Source organism: Gekko japonicus, unplaced genomic scaffold, assembly GCF_001447785.1.
Source record: "Gekko japonicus isolate JY-2015 unplaced genomic scaffold, Gekko_japonicus_V1.1 scaffold4247, whole genome shotgun sequence".
NCBI classification, from domain to species: domain Eukaryota; kingdom Metazoa; phylum Chordata; class Lepidosauria; order Squamata; family Gekkonidae; genus Gekko; species Gekko japonicus.
In genome coordinates this window covers 40126-63714 of record NW_015176577.1, presented here as the reverse complement: position 1 = coordinate 63714, position 23589 = coordinate 40126, and the positions used below count along the sequence as shown (strand labels likewise).

Genomic DNA, 23589 nt, shown 5'->3' with positions numbered 1-23589 from the left:
TGTGCAGAGTCTGAGGGATGCTGGACGAGCTGCCAGGGTCATTCGGGTGCTCCCTGAGGAGTAAAGGTGTTCCAGAGACCTCAGGATCCGAACAGTTTGTCCCGTGTCCAAAGATGCACCGAGTCGCCCAAACAGGCAGGGACGACTGTTCCCAAAGGCTCCCCTCCTGCCTGCTCCAACTTGAGGGACCATCCCTAAGCACACGCCGGCCCAGGTGAAGCCCCACCGGTTTAGCGGGGAGGGAGTCTGCCAACGCCTAGCTGTCTTCTGCTCTTCTCCTGACTGTGCAGCGATCAATTGGGGGTGAGGGGACTGGGGGGAGGGAGGGGGAGCCGAGGATCAGGGAGGGACCCATAAAAACCACCGGGGGGCGTGGGCCCCACGGTAGCTACAGGCCTGAACAAAGGTATGGATCAACATGGCTAGATCTGACTAAATGTGGAAAAGAGTCATTGATGCTCCAGGCAAAGCTGGTTTTCTAAAGGGGCTGCTGTGTCAAACTGCATTCCCAAGCTGCAAACCAGGTTTTTCAGTGGCACTGTAACCCCACCCAAGACAGGAGAAATCCGAAGCCCCTGGTCTGCCTTTCTACAGACTCAGAGAACCTCTGCCTGGTCAGTTCCAAATAAGCTGCATTCAGTTCATGAGCTCTTCTTTAACTCACGTGAAAGGGGGACATCTCGGTGGATAAGGGGGCCTTGCACTGGCTGGCCCTTCTCTGTGTTCACCCCGATGTAGGCCGTCTGGGAACACACCACCCCAGAGCTCAAGCTCGTCTGCAGAGCCAGGCGCTGCTTTTCTTCCTCCTTCTCTCCAGCGCCCTCCAGATCCTGCAACAGGGCTCGAGCCGCCAGTCGATGAACCGGGAGCCTGGAGAGAGAGAGAGCGGAAGAGAAATGGAGTGTTGGTCACAGGGTATATGAAGTCCACAGGGTCACAGGGTATATGAAGTCCATGCCTGAGGAGAATGGAATCCCCTCAACTACAGAAGCGTTTCCTGACCATGCTTGTTAAAATCCAACCTGCAAGCAGGTTGTTGAGACCGGACTGGCAGTGGCAAGTGAACGGAAGCCAACAGCCATGCCTGGCCGGTTCGAACAGAGACTCAGTAGCCAAGATTGCTAGTGGTGTCTGTTCCACATGGAGCATTCTGCACTCTGCCTTAAACCTGGATTTAGCATACACCACTTGGTGGTCTCTAGGGCAACTGCTGCACACTACCAGTTGGGGGAAGTCACCCCAAATACGGCCAGAATGAGACCTGGCACACACCCTGGGCCTGTTCTCTCAGCCTCAAAGGTCACTGAACGGCAGTGCCCTGGTACAAAACTCAGCTTTATGCATAAATGAAAGCATTACGTGGAGACTGGTTCAGGCCACAATTTGGGATGTTAGCATTCTGGATACATTTAGGCCAGGAGGAGCTTGACAACAACATCAAATGTAGTTTCTCAACTCACAATGGAGTGCTTGGAAAGCATCACACTCATTAGAAAAGAGAAAATATTTCAGAGGAGGTTTTTGTTTCCAGTGCTCCCCTAAAATTGTTAATTTACCCATCAGACAAACTAGTGCTGAACGGAAACCGAAACTCAAAACTAATAAATAGATTAAAAAATCGGGGGGGGGGGGGATAGAACACTTTCCACCCTCAATTATGCCCCCCCCAAGCCTTCACATCTCTCTTCCCAACTAAATTCCATCACACTGGCCAATGAGAGGGGACATACACAGGAGCGTGTCTTACCTGTCACGCTCCTCAGCTTGGAGGGGGAACTCCACCGTATCTGTGAAAGTCTGGCCTTGGAAGTTGTACTGCAGCACAACAGACCCCCCAGAGGCAACCGAGGACTGCAGAGGAAAAGACATTGGCAGAGCAGAAGGAGAGGAGTTACACATTCTGGGAATAAAGTGTCGGCATCTGCAGATTTGAGTGCCAAGCAATGTGACAGCTAGTCAAAGAGATCAGGATGATCTAATCTGACAGTTGCATGATCACATGATGTACTGGTTGCACCAGCCTGCTGAGGGAGTCACTGGGTGCGTGCAGACGGGGCGTTTACAACGGTATAGGTGCCGGTTGGAATCTGTGTACTTACCGGCGTTCACACAGCAAACATCTGCCTTCCGTCCCTAACCATTGCAAAGAGCTTTAAACCGGTGTATTCTGCCACCAGTTATGGAACTGGTATCCTGAGTGCACCGGTTGTAATTGTTTTACTCCCCCGTCTGATTGCTCTCCACCGTTGTAGAGCCACTTTCATTCGGAAGCCTGAGGCTTCCGATTTTCGCCTGCCTTTTTTTTTTTTAGGTCGCGATATGTGCTTGGGCAAAGCTTCGCCCCGGCGTTTGTTTAAAAAAGAAAAGAAAAGGTCCTTAGTTTAACGTTTTAGAGGAGTCCGGGACCTCAGGGAGGCAAGTTTGCTCTTTAAACTTTAAAGGTAAGTCCTCTCTTTAGGGTATGCTTTTCTGGATGGGGTGTTTTGCACATGTGTGAAGATCGCCATTCTGTGGATGGCTGCCTATGCGCATGCGCAAACTGAGTTTAAAAAACAAAAACAAACTGCCGACGCCCGCTGTGTGTGAACTGGCATACAGTGATGGGCTCCGCAGACAGGAGGTAAGTGTGATCGCGTTTCAGCCGGCATAAACTGCAACGGTTCCAACCGGTACAGTTTATGCCGGCTGAAACGGCCCATCTGAATGCACCCACTATGACTCAGCATCTGCTCAGTGATTGGCTATTTTGTCGGAGCGTGAGCCGAATGCCAAGCCTTGTTGGACTGTGTATATAGTGTAAATAAACTGTATACAGCTCTGCACAGCAGCAGTGTGCGTAGCACTTCTTTACTGCAAACGTCGTCATAAAGATGGCAAAAGAATTAAGGCCGCAACAGGTCCTAGGGCTCGCTTGGCCACAAGACATGCATAGGGATGGACAGACAATCTTTGGAGTCTTGGTGGAGGTTGCTTGCCTGATGCTGTCCCCGGATCTGGGCGTAGATGAGGCTGCGCTGCCCTTCGAAGATGACCTGGGGACCAGACCCCACAAGCACGGCCTCAAGACCGGAAGGCAAATCCCAACGCAGAGAGATCCCTGTCGCTGCTGGCTGCAGGGCCTTCTTCAAAGACTGCAGGGCCTGAAGGAGCAAGACAGGCAAAAACAGGTGTAAGGTAGACAGCAGAGTTCCTGGGCCAAATAAGAAAGATAAAAAACTCTATTGCATATGCTTTCTGAAGCCAGAACAACTGCTGAATAAGACATCCTCTTTATTTGATCCTGCGATGTTTCAGAGATTGGCAGTTAAGCACCTAGCAGGTAATGAACACTAAATTCGCAAGCTTTAGGTGTAGAAATGGTACAGCCCTCTTTTCCAAATCTAGGCTCCTGGATCCTCCTCACCTTGGCCTGCATGCGCTCCTTGCCCGTGATGAATTCGGCACTGCCTCCGGCCGCTCGTGCAATGCCTTTGATGAGTGCTGTGGAGGCCCCTTCGCCAATGCCGAAGGAGAAGCACCTGGAAGGAAAGGTGCAAAAAGTAAAGCAAAACAAAAACGGGGGATTAAAAAATGTTGTATCCAAAGACAATGTAATACATTTTATTTGGTTGCCTTACAGTCCCATAGAACAGTGTGCAAGCTTATAAGATCTCCAGAACTCATCAGGCTGAAAGACAGAAAAAGAAATCAGGGGCAATGGTTCTCTCTAAGCCGTGGAAGTCCTGGGAGCAAAAATTCTACTGTGAGCTACTGGCATTAAAGTTGTGAATGAGTGATTTGGCTACTGCATAAATTAGTTTGCTCCAGAGCCATCCTTCCTGAGCAGAGCCAAAAATGTGTGAGCTGGAGGCTGTGAGCTAGCTCACACTAACTCTGCTTAGAGGGAACACTGAATGGGAGGATATTAAAAAATTTTTTTTAACAACACTGAATAGGAGGATATTTTTTTAAAAAAATATTTTTAACATTTTCTCTACATCAGACCTCAAAAGCTTGCACACAGTTCTCTGTGATTTTGGTTTCATCTAATAAATGGCATGATGTGGTTTTCGCTTTTGTTTTCAGATTTTCTTTTGCCGCTGCATACAGCTTTCTTATTTTGAATGCTTCTCTTTTTAATATCCCCCCATTGTTGGGTATTGCAACAGCATAAGTTATTCATTCTGATTTACATTTCCACTGGTTTTGACGGGAAAAATAGTTCCACATATTTCCCCCTCTCCAAAGTTGGACAAAATACTCAGGGATTAAAGTTTTTGGGAGGGAATCCTCCCTGCCAAACAGCAGACAAATAAGACAAAGAACCCCCATTTTGTGGGCATCTAAGGTTCTTCTTTCCAGAGTATGCACAGAGAGGCATAAGCACACTGGCTTAGGTGTTTCTTCTTCCTCTCCTGCAGTCCTCAACCAAGCGGTGAAGTGTGTCATCTGTTGCAAACAAAAGTGCAGTGAGGGAGGCTGAGGGGAATTCAACCTGCCTCCTAACTTTAAATTAAGGCCCTGGTCCATTTCAGCTCTGTCTCAAACGCCAGTATTTCAGAGTTCAGTGAGCAGAAAAGTGCTTCAAACACTACACAATGTATTAAGCTAAGGCGTGGGAATGTTCAGGTTCTCTTTCTCCTCCCAGTCACATTCCACTTTGTTTTTTGAATATGACCTCCATTTTACACATAAATGGGTGGACTTCCCATACGGGGATCATGCCACGGAATTTTGAGCTTTCTCCTTGTGAGCCTCACTGCCAGGACATGAACCCAGTACAAATTCCTCATGATGCTTTTAAATAAAATTGAAGATACTTTCTCATGTCTAGTTTGGCCTTCAGTGTACAGTATTAGTACTGTCTGCTTGTCTTTCAGGGGACAGGACAAAGCTGCTACCTTGTCTTCAGTCAAGGTGTCAGCTTGCAAATAGCAGGGAAAGGCAAAACACTGGCATATGTCCCTGCAGATGTGTTTCCAGTTTTGAATGGAAGACATAGGTTCACCTTCTGCCTGAAACTTGATCCTCCCATTTCTGCATCCCAGCTTGAGAACCTCCTCTTTTATAAAACCCCATAACCAATGTTCCTTCTAAGCTGTGGAGTCTTGTGAGCAAAAATTCTACTTTGTGAGCTCCTGACCTTAAAGTTATGAGGAAGCAATTTGGCTCCTGCATAAATTAGTTTGCTCTGGAGCCCCATCCTTCCTGAGCTCAGACAAAAATCTGTGAGCTGCAGGCTAATAAACTGTGAACTAGCTCAAACTAACTCAGCTTAGGAGGAACACTGCCCATAACACCCCACTTCCTTGGGAAGTCAAGCTATTTCCCAAACCAGGCAGATAGTACAATGACTGGTGTTTTGGGGCACAGTGTTTTTGCCAAGCAAGGCAATCCTTTTCCCTGGGAATTTATCCTAAATCTTCTGGTTGGAGATGCCCCTGCCATATAAACCATCTACTCCCCACATGTTGCCTCTTTCACTGCCAGCAGCATTGAAAGTAGACCATGAAATACCAAAACAGACACACAAAACTGAAGATCCCCAAATATACCCAACTGTTATTAATAGTTTCTTGAGGGTTATGTGACAAAGAAATATACCTTGTTTTATTTCTGTTAATTTGATCACAGAAGGAACATGATTTGGGTAACATCCGACTTACTATTATATGAGAAATTTGTTAGGGGAGGAGAGACGGCACTAGGGCAGAGAAGGCGATACAAAGAAGGATACAGAGAGAAAAGAGCGTTTGATTTCTTGTTCCTTGCTACAACCTGTGGGAAGTGCTGTGACGCTGAACTTCTGCAATGACTTGATCGGTGTTAGATACCTCTCCATCTGTGAACACAAACAGCTGAAAGACAAAAAGAAGAATGTGGGATTTGAGTCTAAACATCTGTGGAGACCCATTAGCACAGAGGAGGTTTTATTCATCTTCTCTGTGTCTAGTTGAGTGATTCTAGTGCCTGAAGTTGTCTGTTATTGCAATGCTTTTCGAACTGGAGTATGCAAAAAAAAAAACTAAAGAAGTTGCCTCTGGATTTTTTTAAAAAAGTTGTGTTTTGGCAACGCGGCACCAATAACCCATCCCTTGGAAGGAGCATTAGCAGCACCACATCAGAGAGGGTTCTGACTCCACAGCAGAAAAGCTTCTGATTCTAAAGGCAGTTTGAGGAGGTGTCAAGACACTCATAGCTGTTGGATTGCTCGCTTAAATGCGGGTAACGACAAACCTAAATAATAAGGGTAATTGGGATCCTGTCTCTGTCCTGACCAATGTTCCCTCTAAGCTGTGGAGTCTTGTGAGGAAAAATTCTGCTTTGTGAGCTCCTGGGATTAAAGTTGTGAGCCAGCGATTTGGCTACTGCATCAATTAGTTTGCTCTGGAGCCCTCCTTCCTGAGCTGAGACAAAAATGTGTGAGCTGGAGGCGAGAAAAATGTGAGCTAACTCACACTAACTCAGCTTAGAGGGAACATTGGTCCTGACATGGATTCCCCAGGTTAGCCTGATCTTGTCAAATCTCAGAAGCTAAGCAGGGTCAGGCCTGGTCAGTATTTCAATGGGAGACCACCAACAAATACCAGGTCCCTGCAAAGAGGCAGGCAATGGCAAACCACCTCTGAACACCTCGTGCCTTGAAAACCCTAAGGGGTGCCAATAGGTCAGCTGCAACTTGACAGCATAAGCAAATAAACACACAGCAAAACTATCACACCTACTGTAAAAAGGGAAATTGGCTCCCGGTGGAGTTCTCCGTACCTGACGAGGATGTCCTTCTCGGCATGGCTGGCTGTAAATGGCCTTCAGTGGTTGCAGAATTTCTGTGCCCCCCAAGTCAGCACCGAGGTCCTTAACACGCTGGAGGGATTCTGACATGGTCTGTTGGGTGTACTCTACGCTCTGCCTGAAGAGGGTTTAAGACAATTCCAGAAAGACAAGGATGTGGAGGACCAATTTCTGAAGATTTTTAATAATCGTGTTCCCTGCACTGCCCAAAGCATCTACAAACTGACCCAAACTATCCTTTTGTTAAGATAGATCCAATTGGTCAGCCGTGTTGTTCTGAAGTAGTAGAACAAATTTAGAGTGCAGTGGCACCTTTAAGACCAACAAAGGTTTATTCAAGGTATGAGCTTTTGTGTGCATGCACACTTTTCCAAATACAATGGAATGGGAGGAAAGGTTCAAACTTATAGACAGGCTTGTCATGTAACTGGGTCTTTAAGGCCTACATTTTTGCATGCGTCAGTAAGTTGTTAACTTTTGACTGGATCATGTAAGACCTACAGTATTATCAGTTAACAAGCTACAAATTACCGACTGGCTTAACAGCAGCCAGCTGGAAGCTGTCAAAACACCAGCATGACTTCCTAGAACTTGACAGTTCTCAATCTAGATGAGAGTGATCTCGATCCTCATTGGTCTGTCAACTGGCTCATGACAGCTGGATAGGTATTTAGCCAGGAGTTGGGGATAGCTGAGCATCTGATTGGAAAGGACCAGGATCCCAGGACCTTGCAAGAGAGATACACAAACCCTCACAGGCAAGACATCAGGATGTGACGAAAGGAGGCTTCAGTTCAAGAGCCGGTGGCCTGGAGAAGGAATTGTTACTCCTTGGCGAACTCTGCTTTGGCATCTGCTGCTGGAAACAAGCTGCTCAGGGTCAATGCACCAGATAGCGAGCTAGGTTTGGTTTGTTGTCTTTGTTCTAGGTACACACCCTTTCCCCCTACTTGTATTTTTTATTGTTGTGGTACTTTTGTAAATAAATTCAACATTGTTTTTAAAAGTTACTAAACCCTGAGAACCCACACCCACGCTACCAGAATGAATTTAAGGCACTACCAAGGACTTTTCCACCACCAACTGATTGAACAACCCAAGGCTTAAGAGGCAGACCCCTTGGCAAGAGGTGGGGGGTTGTGACAGGGCTGAACAGCAGATTAACATGTAACATGATGAAGAGGTTTTAAGATATGTGAAGGCAACTAAATAACAAGCTAACGTTATAAGGTCAACAGTTGTAAAGCACTAAATATGTCAAAATAAGTCTGAGACTCTTCATTCACTCCTCTTAGGTGTGGAGGTCACTTAACAGCATTTTTTTCTTTTTTGAGGTAGATACAGTGTATGTCAGCCAAATATTCCTTGTATTACAATTCAGTATTCTAATATTCTATTCAGAAAAAGAAATACACTAAAATACAGAGGATGTATACTCTGTATGAGAATACATATAGGAGGACTGAATGAGTTAGCATATGTAATAAGAAACCAATATCCCTGTTGAATCCCGGGGAGCTTTTTGTTCCAAGTATTGTAATCACTTGTAATTCAGCAATTTCTCTTTCTATTCAGTTCCTGAAATTCCTTTGTAATATTTTGACATATTTATTGATTTACAACTGTTGACCGTTTAACCTTAGCTTGTTACTCAGTTGCCTTTACATATGTCTAGAAGTTTGAACCTTACCTCCCATTTCATTGTATCTGAAAAACTGCATGCACATGAAAGCTCATAGCTTGAACAAAGCTTTGTTTGTCTTAAAGGTGCCACTGGACTCCAGATTTGTTCTGTCCTCTTATTCTCCAGCACGCTAGTCTAGCAGCAACCCTCTCTCACTCAAATTCAAGCCATTAGTGACAACTTACTGCCAATAAAGCGGTATTAACTATACAGAACAGAGAAAGGACACCGCTGAACAGCAAAGAACAAGGAAACCATTGGGTTACGTAATGTATTGGAAATCGCTCACATGAATCGCCTCATTCACTCCCCATGTAAAGCTTGAGCCGGATGAAGGCTCCTCTGAACTGCATTATCATTGGTCGCCCTCTAACAAGCGACCAATCGGAACGATACAAGTTCCAGAGAGGGAAAGACTCTCATAGGTCTTTAACTACATAATCTTATTGGTTGTTATCTGTAAATAGGCGTGGCTATGTTAGCCCGGGAATGTATAAAAGGAGCCTAGCTCCCAATGTTAATCTGTTCTGGTTATGAATGCGTTTAAGTGCTTGTTCGTTACTTCAATAAAGCTGAATCACTTTGCTGAAATCACTCGCGGATCTTTGTTAGCGGCGATCTAACAGGTTAGAAATACAAAAATGAGAAAAGGAAGATGAATGGTAGCAGCACAAGCAAAGACTCTATAGTCTAAGATGTGCTTTCCAAAAAGAAGCAGGTGTGAGGAGAAGATTTTTTAAAGTTGTGGTTTGTGCAAAGCCCCAACAGATTTACCTCTCTTTTTCTAACACCTTCGGTGTACTTTATTTTGTGGTTTTTAACCTTTCCTTTGTCAAAACAATTATTTATAATTTTACTTTTTAAAAACATTTCTGTGCCACCTAGAAACACACCAACGCTTGAACAGCAGAGCCCCCCAAAGCAAGGACTGCACTGGAATGGAGGGGCTCTACTACTGTGTTTTGTGTTGACCTTCGTAGATCAAGACTAGCAGTGAACCAGTACCTCCTTTCTTCTTCCTTTCCCTTCGATTCAGAAAGCCAAGACGGAATTAGGAGAAAGAGGAAGAACAGGAAATCAAAGGGGCTGGCAGGCATGCAACATTCTGACACTCACGGGTAAAACGAGTCGTAGGTGGATCCGAAGCCATAGATGTTGAAGAAACATCCCAGAGGGAGGCTCTTCAGGAGGAGAATCAGGGTCTCCTGAGGGAGAGGGAGAGAAAAGCTAGAGTCACAAGTGTCCCTTCTGAATTTGGTTCAGCATCATCTCCATGCTTCCAGAGCCCTTCCTGGCTCCTTGCTTACTTCGCTTCCCCCCCCCCCCCAGACAGCCAATTTCCAATATTTTTCTCAGTTTGCTTCCACCTCACCGCATATCCTCCATGTTTCCACAGACTGTTTCCTATTTTGTTCCCTACTTTGTCTCCTTTTCTCAGCCTCCACATCACCTATCTTTTCAGAACCTGCAGCATTTAATTTGTTCATATGTACCTTGGCGCTCTGAATACGTTGTGGTGCATCAGGGATGTTGTAATCAGAGCTGCAATCCATGCTGCCAGAGCGATCCAGCAGGAAGAGGAATTCCCCAGTGGCACTCAGGCCTGGCTTGGGGGCACACTGCAAGCTGGGGTACAGGGTAACCAGAAGGGCTGGGTCCCCCATCAGGGAACCTGATTTATACAGGAAGAAAGGAGATTCAATAGGCATTTCCACCCAAGTAAGTACCCACACTCCTCACCAAGTACTGTGCCAGCCATCCACACACAGGCCAAATGAATCTCCCAGAATCCCTTGAACTTCAGCCCGCATCCATGGCTTGCCCACCTGACGCAGCTCCTGGCTTCCCAGCCTCGAGGATTGCGCTGGGCTTGTGAACTTCCTCATAATAAATCAGCAGCTCCACATCTCGGTCAAATTGGTGCCCTTCAGCCAAGGAGACCTTTTGGAGAGATTAAAACAAGAAACAGAATGATGCATTAGAGGCTGGGAAAGATGCCGGCTTCCACAAGAACCCCATCATCTACCTTTGTATGTAAATTTAAAAAATTTCACCATATGGTCAACCTGGAATATTCCCATAATCTTTGCCCAGCTAGAACTGCTAGTGTACAGTAAGAAAAACATCAATTACATTTTGAAGCTCCTATGAACCCCAAACATACTACCTCAGAGAAGGCTGCTCACTATGCCTCTGCATGAGTCCCTGGTCTGGCATTGTGCTTTTGTAGGCAGCCTTCACTAATTCAACTCTCTTTCTCTGGACTGGGCAGAACTTGGTCACTGAATGACACTTGGGCTGATTTCGCACAAGGAGCTGTGCTGCGGTCTCGCCTCCCTTTGCCCCGTTTCCATTGGTCAATTTCCCACTTGAAGCCGTGCGTGCGCATTTTGACCCGCAGCCTCACCCGATTTTCCCCGTGGTTTCGTGATCTGTTTTTTGTGGCATCATCAGCCTTGGTAAAAACACACACGAAAACCATCTGCATGAGCCCTGTTGTTGGCTCCTGTCCTTTTGGTGAGAAGGCATGCCCAGATTAGAAACTCGTGCAGAAAGATGGGGGGTGGAATAACCGGAGAATAGATACTGCTTACTCTGATATCAGAGATGTCTAACAAATGGACCAGAGAGCCCCGCAACACCCACACACAGAGCTTATTGACATATATTAGATTTAGGAAAATGTGTGTAGTATAAAGTGTTCCAGTGGTTTCTCCTGCATGCTTGACCATCAGGTTCTCTCCCATGCTCTTTAATTAAGCAGTGGCCATGGGAAAAGGGGCTTGGAAATGTCACTTTAAAATGCTTTTCTATTTATGCAAGGGAGAACTATGGAGATTCGGTGAGTGGTGATCAATCCCCTCATTCCCCACTCAGTCACAATCTTCTGTCAATGTTTGTGTGATGCCATTCAGCTGTGCTATAATGTTCCTTGCCGGAGTATATACTGGCCCCTGAGCTCCATGCATTTTGGGTGCACTGTGGCATCATCATGCTGAAATGCTAAAAAGGTGTGCATTTATGGGAAGTATTCCTCTGGACATTCACTTTCTATCTAATCATGATACAGTGCAGGATTATATTCAGGCCACCGCAGAGGGGTACACAGTTGTTGGCAAACTCAATTGTTCCTACTGTCAACATGGAAAAAACCTTGAACCTTGTTATGATTAACAGCTAATACTTCGCAGAGCCTAGACTGAATACGTTTCCGTCGAATGTAGTCTTGGGCCGCTTTCAGGGCATCTCGTTCTCTGAACGGCTGTGCGACTGTAGCCTAGGTAGGGTGGAGACGATGGATCATATAGTGCTAGCTTGCCCCAACTGGAAGATGGAGAGGCAGAAGTATATTATACCTATCTTGATAAAAGAAAATCTCCCCTCCCTTCCCTGGTCAATTTCTCCTCTTTTATCTGACAGAGCTGACTCACGTCACCAAAGCAGTGGCCACGTTTTTGGCCCTGGTGGCAAAAAAAAAAAAAGGAACAAGGAGGGGAAAGCTCAAACTGTTCTGACTTGATGTAGCGGGTTCCAGTTGGAAGCATTATTTTATGTGGTCTGACGATTCTAGACAGTGTAACACACTCATATTGGGATAACGCACCCTACTGTTCACGTATGAGCTTTTTAAATAGTGTTGATGTTTTACTGGTTATTTTTATTGCATAAATGTGTGTATGTGTGCTTAAGACTTTTGGTTATGTAAGCCTATATATATATATATATTAACAGCTAATCATTAAGCATCCTCTTGTAGTACCTGAAACTAGACTACAGCTGTTGTGGCATGTGCCTGTCAAAGTGTGGAGTTGAAATGTATGTTTTAAGGAGAAACAGTAACAATTTCAGGCACGGCTTACATGATTATTATTTTTTTTTTGGGGGGGGGGAAATAACCCTCCTCCAGAAACAACCACTAGCATAAATTATAAAGATCCTCAGTAGCCTCACCTTGGCAGCAGTGTGGTCTTCCACTGTGTAGCGAAGGGGCTCCAAGGTGCATTTTGATTCTACCCGGTTGATGCCATGGGAGGACTCCAGTGTGGCGCAGAGGCCCAGCGTATAGGGAAGCTTTCCCTGGGGCACTCGTGGTATGCTCTTGGTGACTGTGTTCTTGTCTGACCCTACAGAGAGACAGAGGCAAGGCCACCGTTATAGGTCAGGTTGGGGAAAACCTGCCTTAGTTCACCAGCAGTGCACACTATGCATTTCTGGTATCAGAGGGAAGAGAGATGGGGTTATTGTAGGTAAAGGCACATTCAAATGGAAACAGATACCATGAGGAATGGATGATTCTAAATGAGGTCTCTCTCTCAGCCTACTCAGCACTTGCCACAGGTGCAGAACGGCATCTACCACTTGAGAAAGTATTTCTGAATTATTTCTGTTTAAACGTGGAGGGATCAGAAGAGCTGCCCTTGGCCCGTCAGGCAGGCCTCCTTTACCCTTGGGAGGAGGAAGAGTTGTTGAGGGGAGAGAAATTTCAACTGCAGCCAAAAGCCCGGGCAGCCACTTCTCTCCCACTGCTCCTTGGTGCTGCTGGCTTTCTGGGGGAAGATCCTGGATTCATTTTGAAGGCCCTTGACCTTGGATTTCTACGGTGGACCTTCACCTGGACTACAGACTGGTCTGATGTAGTGGTTAAGTGAGCGGACTCTAATCTGGGAGAACCGGGTTTGATTCCCCACTCCTCCACTTGCCCCTGGGCTGGATGACCTTGGGCAAGCCATGGTTCTGATAAGAGCTGTTCTTGAAAAAAGAACAGTTTCTGTCAGAGCTCTCTCAGCCCCACCTACCTCACAGGGTGTCTGTTGTGGGGCGGGGAAGGGAAAGGAGTTTGTAAGCTGCTCTGAGACACCTTTGGGTTGTGAAGGGCGGGGTATAAATCCAATCTCCTCTTCTTGATCTGTTTTGATTACCAGTAGTCGCTATAACACATTTCCCTTTATTTTAAAGCCATCCATAAACTTGCCATTCCTCTGCCAAAGAGAACAATGCAGAGAAGGATGGCTGGGTACACCATGGCCAGAAGTCCACAAAATCCGACCCCTTTCTTCAGTTCTCTTGAAACTTGGGGGGGGGGTGTCTTTACTTGGGATGGAGGAGTGGGTTTCCCTCCTGTGACTTTCTTGATTTAGCAACCTTCTGATGTTTAGTAAAATGTTAACCATGCCCTTTCTAACTTTCTGACATGGAATTAAATGGGGTTTTTTTTTGAAGGGCACACACATACCGTGGGGTTCTGGTATTGGAAAAAGTGAGTAGTGACCAGGGGTCATTTCCTGCGGGAACGCACAGGAGCGGAGCTCTGGCAGTAAAGAGCCCAGGGGGCGGGCACATGCAACAAGCCCCACCCCCTGCTCCCAGCAGCCCTCAGTCAGAGCAAGAAGCAACCAGGGAAGTTGCAGAGCCCCCCCCCCCCCGGCCCAAAACAGTCCAGTGGCACCTTTAAGACCAAGTTTTATTCAGGTACAAGCTCTCCCTCCTCTGTGAGGGCAGATCTGCACATCCCCCCCATAACTATCAATCCAAAACAGTCCAGTGGAGCCTGAGTGGTGGGTGTTGCCTTCTGACACACTTCCGGTGATGTCAGGGGGTGTGGCATTTGCAAATGAGTTATGCTAATGAGTCATGCTAATGAGCTCCTTCACCTCTTTTTCTACAAAATGACCCCTGGTAGTGACTCATACAAGCTCACACCCTACCACAAATTGTGTTAGTCTTTAAGGTGCTACTGGACTCCTACTCTTTACTACTGCTACAGACAAACTAACAGGCTATCCGTCTTCATCTATACCGTGGGGTTCGTAGCGTGGGTTCAGCACAGCAGGCAGGACAAAGCGGACGGCCCCATCGGGTTCTGGAGCCAACGCCTGGACATAGCGCAGCTTCAGCGTGGCCTCCTCACTGGGCGGAAGGTTTCCCAGGCTGCAGGTGAAAATGTCACTGGTGTTTGTCTCCCTCTCAAGCAGGAAGGCTTCCCGTCCTTCGCTCAGGGCATCCTCGTATTCCTGCTGTGCCTGTGTTGGGAGAGGAGGGAGCATTAGGGGTGACGGGGGGCATGGTGCAAGTTGCCTGCCACTGATCCAAAATAAGGCACGCTATTATATTGGTGAATAGGCGGTCCATGGGAAATGCTTTGAAAAAGGATGCTCTCTGGGGAAGAGGATTAACTCTGATTGGCACAAGATGATGTTCCATGCTGCTCTCATGCCTGAAATGTTTTGCTGAGCAGTAGTTGAGGCATTCTGATCAACACACATCGGTCAAAACTGATGATGTGGTATTGGGTTTTGATGGGCTCTTGTTTTTGTATAAGTGTAGAGGCCTAAGCTGTCCTCCAGGACAGCCAGTTAAGTCTGGCCCTCTGCTCTTCTCTGGATTTCTGATCAGCTTATTTTCCCCTCAGCAATAAATTTAATTTCCTTCAGAATGCCTACCTTAACTTATTAAGCATACTGATACGTGCACACATATATACCTCAGGTATCCTCGGTCTTGCTTTTGGCATTCTCCTGTTTTTTATATTTTTCTGCTGTTTTAATATAAGCCACCTTCTCTCTTGCAGTGATTCTCATACTACTATATGAAGTTTCTACATAGTTTCACTGTCCATAAGCCTATACAATATCGATTTTCCCCCTTGTTTATGTTAGATACATCTCACCGAACATTCTGCCTTGAATTGTTTAAATTGAACAATACTAAAATAATTACTATACATCTCCATCACTTTATATCTTGATATAGGTATCTCTCTTTTGTAACATTATCTCTCATAGATGATACATTATCTTCAGCAATATTATCCCTCATAGAATTGGACCCCCTGGAGAAACATCAGCAGCTATGCTGCAAATCTGGTGCCTCAACCTAAAAATATACCCCCCCACACAAGCCCCAGATATCCCTGGATTGATTCTCAATATAGCCTATGGGGACCCATTGATTATAATGGTACCCACAGGGTACAATGAAACCGTAAAAATTGGCAGTCCCAATTATTTTCAAAATCCCAATATCAGGAAACACCAATATTTTTCGGGTTCAGTATACCCGAACCTGAAAAATATTGATTTTTTGTGCACATCCCTAAAACAAACTGCACCATTTGTAGCCAATAAGAAAGCAATCTATACTTTCTTCTTAACATATTTTTAAGAATACGACTACCTTATCTACTCAATGCTACATGTGCGACACAAATTGCTGACTACTATAGTAGAAGGAAACAGGATACAGGTTAAAAGCTAGTTTGCCCTGTAAGGTGAGGAATGAAGACTTTTGTAGACTTCACCTAAAAGCACAGACGACAGTTGGACGAGCTCTAGGTCAAACACCTCCCTCAGTTCTTTACTTGGTCTTCACAGACATGGCTACACTATTGCTCATTCACATTTCACCATTTCCCCCTTCAGTTGACACAAGGTCTGGTTTGGGGAACTGATCCAGCTCATCTCTCCAGCTCATCTCTGAAACTAAGACCCCACACTCCCAAAGACCCCCACCCCATATTTTCCCCAGCCCCTTCACCTCTTTCTTCTCTCGGATCTGAGCCTCAATCCGTGTCCCACCAATCAGGCCCTCAAAAGCGTAGACGGCAGCTTCATCGTCCAGAGGGAAAACAAAGGTCACCTCCACGGGGTTCTTTTCCTCATTCTTGTACCGAAGCTCAGACACGACATCAGCCACGAAGCCTTGGACCACCACATCCACAGAGATGCTTTGCAAGGGCACTGGCACAAGGAAACAGTGAACAAGGAAGGTCAACAATGTCAACTCAAGACCTGGCTTGGGCCACAGAAGGAGACCCCGAGCCCAGAGTTCAACGCTAAGCAGCATATGGTGGGGGAACCACTCCTAAACAGCCAACAAAGTCAGCTCCGCTTTCTTCATGCTAAGAGGGCCAGTTGGATTAGTACCAAAAGTTACTAGGAAAGTATCAGTTCTACAACTAATCTGAGTTTTTAGTGCCAAGTAAAATGTTACCATTCCATGCTTAATATATCAGTTACACACATACAGAGCTGAATAACCACATGCAGGTGATTTACCTGGCTCCTGAGAGGTCTTGACGAGGCCACAAACTGTCATGTTTAAGCGAGGATCTCTGGAGACAAAGCTGGCACGTTGTGAGAACTCTAGCTATGCAAAACAAAACAAAAAAAAATGAATTTCCGTTTTCAGTTTTGGTTACAGGGATAGAAGAATTGGTTTTTATACCCTGCCCTTCACTACCCGAAGGAGTCTCAGAGCAGTTTATAATCTCCTTCCCTTCCTTTCCCCGCAACAGACACCCTGTGAGGTAGGTGGGGCTGAGAGAGCTCTGAGAGCTGTGACTGACCCAAGGTCGCCCAGTTGGCTTCATGTGGAGGAGTGGGGAATCAAACCCGGTTCTCCAGATTAAAGTCCACCACTCATGCACTTGAAAACCGGAATCTAATCAAAACTTTCTGCAGATCTGCTAATCTGCTAGACCTTCACACAGCTTTTGTGTTCACACTTCACCGTGACTCAAATTGGACCTGCTTCAAAGTCTACAGTTGTTTTTCCAGTTTATCAGTTAAAAGGATTAAACGGACAAAGGATGTTTAAAAGCCCAAACTGCCAGAACCATTTTTCTCTATGATGATTCATCTAGATACTGCTGACAATGGTTTTCGCTAGCATGGATTAGAAGCCACATTCTGTGCAACACTTTTAACTGAAAACAGAAAATCAGGCTACCATTTAGCATGCATAACTACACAACGGTGAGCTCAGAATCACACCGAGCTGCCAGGATCATGTCATGAGATGCTGAAACGGTTTCCCCTAACTTTTCTGATAAATCACAACATATAGAAAAGGTTGATTGAGTAGGCCAAAAGAGGAAGGCTGGAACAAGGCAGGTTTTCTGGATTCCTCAGGGAAGCCGTCTTCTGAGATGCTACAGATGAAAACACGTATTATTGCCTCTTTAAGGAGCAAAAAGGTTCCCCAAGAAGAAGGATTTCCCAGCAAGAACACAGCAAGCCGACCCACTCCTCCCAATATTATTCCTTCAGCCCAGATGATGTGGTGCTTTCCATATAGACACAGGCCCTGCCCAAAGGCTTACAATAAGAGGTTAAACACACAGGAGGGACTGGGGAGAAAAAGGCAAGGAAGGATTTCTGTGGAAGAACAACAGAATTAAACTAAGTTTTTAAGAGAAAAAGCCAGACAAAAAGGCAAATGGTATGTAAAAATGACTGTGTTAAATTGCTAAAAACAGTACATTATAAATATATATCTATATATCTATATATCTAAGATAGATATTATGGAACACTTATATAATTGAATGGAGATGGGAAACATCTGGACTATTATACTCATGAGCTATGTATCCGACATTATAAACGTATTCCTGGCAAATGTAAACGCCTATGCTGACCAATGATCACTTTAACAACCCCTCCCTTTTATTTTCCATATCCTCTTTTGCATAAATTAATAACAAAAATATTAAAAAAGAGAGAGAAGGAGCCAGACAAAAGGCAGAGAGCACCAATAGCAGGAGGGGCAGCCAGGGACAACTGGGGGCCAAATTCTGAGTTAACTAAGGAGAAGGGAACTGGAAGAGTCAAGAGGGAGAAGGGGCATAAAGAGAGAGGACAGCTGAAGAGAGGATGAAGGTGTCGAAAGATCATCCAACTCAACCCAGGCTAAATGTCTTTTGCTAAGAGGACAGCAAACACAAATTACTAAATATTGGGGTGCACCTCAGTCTGGTAGGCTGCCACAAATCCTTTGATTTATCTGTCTAGCCAGAAGCCAAAGGACAACTCCTAGGTTTCCTGGGAATGTCTAGGAAGTCATCCCTGGCAAGGCAAACTCACAGCAGGAATCCCACAAAAGTTAAGTACTGTGGTAGGTGGTCTACCAGTCTAGGTACTACATTGAAATGGCAGGCGGTGAAAAAAATGACCAGAATTGATATTTAAAATATATATTTTTATTAAGGAATAAATAATACTTTAAACAAGAACAGTTATGGTGAGAAGAAAATACGAAAACTAGAAATTCAGAGGCTAACTAAAACACTGTAAGATATGGGTTCACAAGTTACAAATTACCCATTCATAGCTGGGGGGTTCCGAAGCAACTCTCTCCAGAGTCAACAAGCCCAGTGTTGTTTGACTTCAGCAAGCATAAGTCCAAGATGGCCAAAAAGAGCCAGAGCACACCAACATGTCTTGATAACAGGCACCAACCAGCTGAAGAGTAGGCTTGAAGATGATGCCTTCATTGCTAAGGGTCCTAACTGTTGCTAGGCCTTTGCACCAATCAGGGCCCTCTGCAATTACCTATAGCCAGATGAATGAGCTAATTGCTGACCAGATGATCTAATAGTTCATCTCACCACATGAGAAAGGAGATGGGTCTGTCTGCAGCCAGCCCCCACTGGTTTCCCACAGGTGCTTTACTGGATAGAATGTTAATTGGGAGACAGTACCAGGAGGTGACTCTCTAGCACAGCTGTCTTATCTCCCCATTCCAAGGTCAGCGCGTTCTTTTGTTAGGAGATGTGATTGTCATTGCATTTTATTTGTATTGTGCTGATGCTTATGTGTATGGAATGTACCTGCATTTGTGTGTATGGGTTTTGGAATGCTGTGTGATTTGCTTGTTTGGCCTGCCTGCATTTAGAAGCTGCTGTGCCAATGTGCTGCCTGCACCAATATGCTAATGAGAACACACACACACACCTATCCATCCTTCCTTGGGAACAAGAAGGCATTCTCCATTATGTTCAGCCAAAGGACTCTTACAAACAACAGCTTTACCACCATGGATGGATTTCTGGATAACACGTAACACTGTATCTGGTTTGCATCTGAAAGTGACTTCTTCCTGTTTACTGCTTGGACCAAGCCAGCGCATCAACACTACAAAGGTTTCCATGGTGATACAACTTTGACACCTTGACCAAATGGTTCCATTGAGGTATAGGCTTAGATTTGAATATTGCCCCACTCCCTCTAGATAGGTACTCTGCCAGCTAGCAAGCAAGCTAGCCAGCCATCCCCCCCCCCCCCCCGGCAACAAAACCCCTGCTGGGGGCTCTCTTGGACTGCAGCCAAGAAGCCCACACGTGTTGGCTGGTTCAAGCCCTTGTGAAAGTAGAGTCCCTCTGGTGAGATCTTTTGTTCCCGCATTCTTTATTGAGAAGATCAAACTCTCTTCTGGATCAGATAAGTATATTCGTCAACCTTTTGTGTGTCACCACCCAGTTAGTCAACCTTTATTATTTTTCATACTGATTGCTTTCCATTTCTATTGTACCTAAAGGAACTTGTGAGTGTGTGTGAACGAATCTGTTTTTGTATGCTTGTGAATTCCAATATTATTCAGTAAAGACAACATTTATTCTTTAAACATCCAGCTGTGTTGTCTCTTTATGGGGAATAAAGAGTGTCTGTTCTGGTTTTAATCTCTGTATACAATGGTGTCCAAGAACCCCCTAGAGGATTTCCTCTAACACTTTCCCAGCAAGGCAGTTTGAGTCTCTGAGAAAGCACCCCAAAGCAGGCCACACAAGCCTGAACCAGAGTTTTGAATCAAAACTCCATGTTGAATGAACCAAAACCTGTGACAGGTACCAGCTTCCAAAACTCACACAAAGCACCCCTTGTTGTTTTGTGATGTCAGGTGGTCTTACACACAACCTCAAAAGAAATCAGGTGTGCAGCAGAATGCTTTCAGCCCTCAAAACTTACTTCATAACAGAGATGCAACCGTCCCTGCTTAGTCTACAGGGTAGGGGAAAACCCTGACTTGACTGACTAGGTGATAGCCCCCCATTTCCTTTTGTGCCAGAGGAGCACAGGTGTACTTCTCCTGCACCTATGACTCCTGTGAACTCTCTTCCTTCTTCAACTCTCTCCCAGACAAAGACTGACATCTGTAATCCTGCCTGCTCTTTTTCTTCTCATCTCTAGGGCGCAAGGATCCAACTCTGATTATCCTGGGGGACTGAACCACTACACATCACAAAACGGAAGAAATGCCCCCCTGAAAAGACATATCCTCTGAGCTCTGACTCACATAAGCCGACACTGGAATAAATGGATCTATGACCATGGAATAAATGGTGCTGACCTCTAAGGTGCCAAATGGGCTCCTTCTTCATTCCCCCGTCCCCAGGTTTGTTGCTTTTTAAATCTGAGCCACAGCTTGGCCCTAAAACCTACCTGCAGGAAAGTTTAAGAGGGCCTGGGAGAGTTTCTGCAGAAAGCAGAGGATCCTGTCTCTCAGCACCTAAACAGCTGCAGTCGTTTTTCTCACAGCAAACAAGGCTTGGAGATCAGATGACATGTGACTTCCCGACAGAACTGTCCCCCCCCCCCCCAATCCTTCCCAGCATCTCTTGTTTTGGAAATTAAACGTGTGTGTGTGTGTGTGGACAGGAGAGGGCTGAGTGTCCAGACTGCAAGGGGAGGGGGCTTAACATCTGCGGAAACACTCCAGAACGGAATGATGAGGCGTTAATTGATGTCGGTTTAAAAAGACGGGAGGCACGAAATTATCCAGGGGAGCAACAGAGGTAATCAGAGCCTGGTAAAGGGGCAAACAGCTCTCATACAAATGCAACGCAGGGAAGTCTCTTGTACACGGTGAAATCCTTCCAAGCCCACAGTCACAACGAATTGCTCGGAGGGCCAAGAAAAGGGTTAGGAGGCCCCTGGGAGCTTAATAAAGCATTACTCGTAATCAATGTTCCCTCTAAGCTATGGATCCTTGTGAGCAAAAATTCTACTGTGTGAACGACTGGCATTAAAATTGTGAGCGAGCGATTCGGCTGCTGCAGAAGTTAGTTGGCTCTGGAGCCCTCCTTCCTGAGCCAAGACAAAAAATGTGTGAGCTGGAGGCTAAAAAAACCTGTGAGCTAGCTCACACTAACTCAGCTTAGAGGAAACACTGCTCGTAATGGATGGTGGGAAGTGCCATCAAGTCACAGCTGACTTTTCGGCAACCCCTTGGAGGTTTTCAAGGCAAGGAGACGTTCAGAGGTGGTTGGCCCTTGCCTGCCTCCGCGTCACGCTGCCCTGGTATTCCTTGGAGGTCTCCCGTCCAAATACTACCCGGGACCGACCCTACGTAGGTTCCGAGATCGGGCCAGCCTGGGCTATCCAGATCAGGGCCTGAAACGAACGGGGCCTCTGACATTTAGAGCGCAGGCGGCATCATCCTGCCATCACAACCCGGCCCTAGAGAAGCGGGCACAAACTGGTGGGAGGTTCTCGCGCAGGATGCAACTGCGTAGCACGGTTGACCTGGGTGATTCGCGACGGGCTCGGAGGAGTAATCCTTCTTGCTCGAGTCCCTAACGGGCTACTGATCCACGGTCGTTTAAAACAATGTAGCCGCGGGAGAGGGACAAGTTCGCGCTACTCACGGCACTTCTACGCGGCGGGTTTGCTCCTTTCTGCAGCAGCCGGAGGGCAGAATGGAAAGCAAAACCTTCGGGAGCCCGAGTACTTCCCGAGATCCCCGCCCTCGCCGGGGAGTGTCTACAAATTTCAGCCTCGGCTGGTCAACATTCAGATTCCCGCGGAGGGATGAGCCTCGGTGGTGCAGCTTGGAAATGTCAGGTGCGCCTTTCCGCCCACGGAGCCTGTCGTTGGGGCGGGGTTGAGCCGCAAAGCAAACGTGCCCTGTATTGTGAGCGGAAGAAAGACTGCAGGTCCTTGGGGTTGGGCGCCCTCAAGGGGGGCGTGCCTGCACTGTGAGCTCTGCGCAGGAGTTGCTAGGCGGCGGGACTCCGTTCCTCCTCTCGTTGACTTTCTGCTGAAAAGTGAAAACAAACACGAAGGGCTTCTAGAGGATTTTTTTTTTGGCAGCTGCCGGGGGCGACGGGAAACTGTCACAAGGCGGTTCCGCGTTTAGTTTCCCCGACATGTCATTTCAAAAGGAGTGAAAGTCGGAATCAGTACTGTTATCGATACCTTTTCTTCTCAAGGTGCTTTCCCCAGATTGTGGCCATGAATGGTGTTAACCTCCAGTAAAAAGGTAAAGGTAAAGGTTCCCTTGCTCGAAAGCCAGTCGAATCCGACTCTAGGGTTGCGGTGCTCATCTCAGTTTCAAAGCCGAAGAGCCAGCGCTGTCCGAAGACGTTTCCGTGGTCATGTGGCCGGCATGACTAAACACCAAGGCGCACGGAACGCTGTTACCTTCCCACTGAAGTGGGAACGCTGTCACCTTCCACACCTCCAGTAGCTTCCGTTATATTTTTTCCTCTTGCTTTTCCTCTAAAGAACTCAGAACAGCTAGACGGATCTCCCTTCCGCCATAGCCGGTTGAATTGCAAGAATATGATTGGCCCAGCGTCACCAAGTGAGCTTCATAGTAGTTTATTTGAATCCAGGTGTCTCCAGTCCCAGATTAATAGGTTTGTAAAGGTAAGAGCGTTCCGTGCGCCTTGGTGTTTAGTCATGCCGGCCACATGACCACGGAAACGTCTTCGGACAGCGCTGGCTCTTCGGCTTTGAAACGGAGATGAGCACCGCAACCCTGGCTTTCGAGCAGGGGAACCTTTACCTTTTTAAAAGGAACGAAATTGACCTATACCACATGCCACCCGGTGTAGTATGTATTAACTGTTTGCTGCATGTATTATCTTCCTTTCACTAGGTTCTTTCTACTCAAGACTATTTCCCTGCATTGCTTAATATATGACTAACGCTCTGTTTGTTTCAGGTTGCTGTAATCTTAGCGCTATTACATTAATAGATGCCTCATCCTATTGATTGCATTGATTTTACTATGAACTTTGCGCTGAGCCTCAGCCAGAAAAGGCGCTATAAACACAGTAAATAAAAATAAACCAAGTGGCTATTCCACAGCTAAATCTTGCATTGGGGAGCGGTGATTTTGGTCTAAGTTCTAGTGCTCAGATCTTAAGTTGTGCCCAAGACGTTTGTGTTTCTTCTGCTTCTCTTTGACAGCGTTGGCAAATGGCAGGCTTGAGAAAGCTATGGCAGGGCAGAAATGCAAGGAAAGTGCCCCAAGTGATTCCACTCATTACAAGGAGGCACACTGCGGAGTTCAGTATAAGTTGCTAGACTCTGATTCCTATCTCTCCTTCAGTTATTGGGAATGAGTGAAGG

The 23589-nt window shown here is 46.2% G+C and overlaps 1 protein-coding gene across 3 annotated transcripts in view; it reads right to left on the bottom strand.

Annotated features, from left to right (window-relative positions):
- Positions 1–22069, bottom strand: part of LOC107124124 (von Willebrand factor A domain-containing protein 5A-like) — a 31694-nt gene extending 9625 nt beyond the window's left edge. For 2 of the 3 annotated variants that reach the window (XM_015427515.1, XM_015427517.1), the window contains exons 1-14: positions 21879–22069; positions 16510–16596; positions 15989–16191; positions 14253–14475; positions 12407–12579; positions 10282–10396; positions 9949–10127; positions 9572–9660; positions 6745–6889; positions 5758–5837; positions 3404–3518; positions 2976–3140; positions 1748–1851; positions 665–870 (exon numbers count right to left, since the gene is read on the bottom strand). In XM_015427515.1, coding sequence (XP_015283001.1) covers positions 665–870; positions 1748–1851; positions 2976–3140; positions 3404–3518; positions 5758–5837; positions 6745–6889; positions 9572–9660; positions 9949–10127; positions 10282–10396; positions 12407–12579; positions 14253–14475; positions 15989–16191; positions 16510–16549 — 1837 coding nt within the window. In that variant the 5' untranslated portion in view covers positions 16550–16596; positions 21879–22069. Of the gene's footprint in view, positions 1–664; positions 871–1747; positions 1852–2975; positions 3141–3403; positions 3519–5757; positions 5838–6744; positions 6890–9571; positions 9661–9948; positions 10128–10281; positions 10397–12406; positions 12580–14252; positions 14476–15988; positions 16192–16509; positions 16601–21878 lie in introns of all 3 variants that reach the window. The other variant, XM_015427516.1, reaches the window with a different exon arrangement.
- Between the last annotated feature and the right edge of the window lie 1520 nt (positions 22070–23589).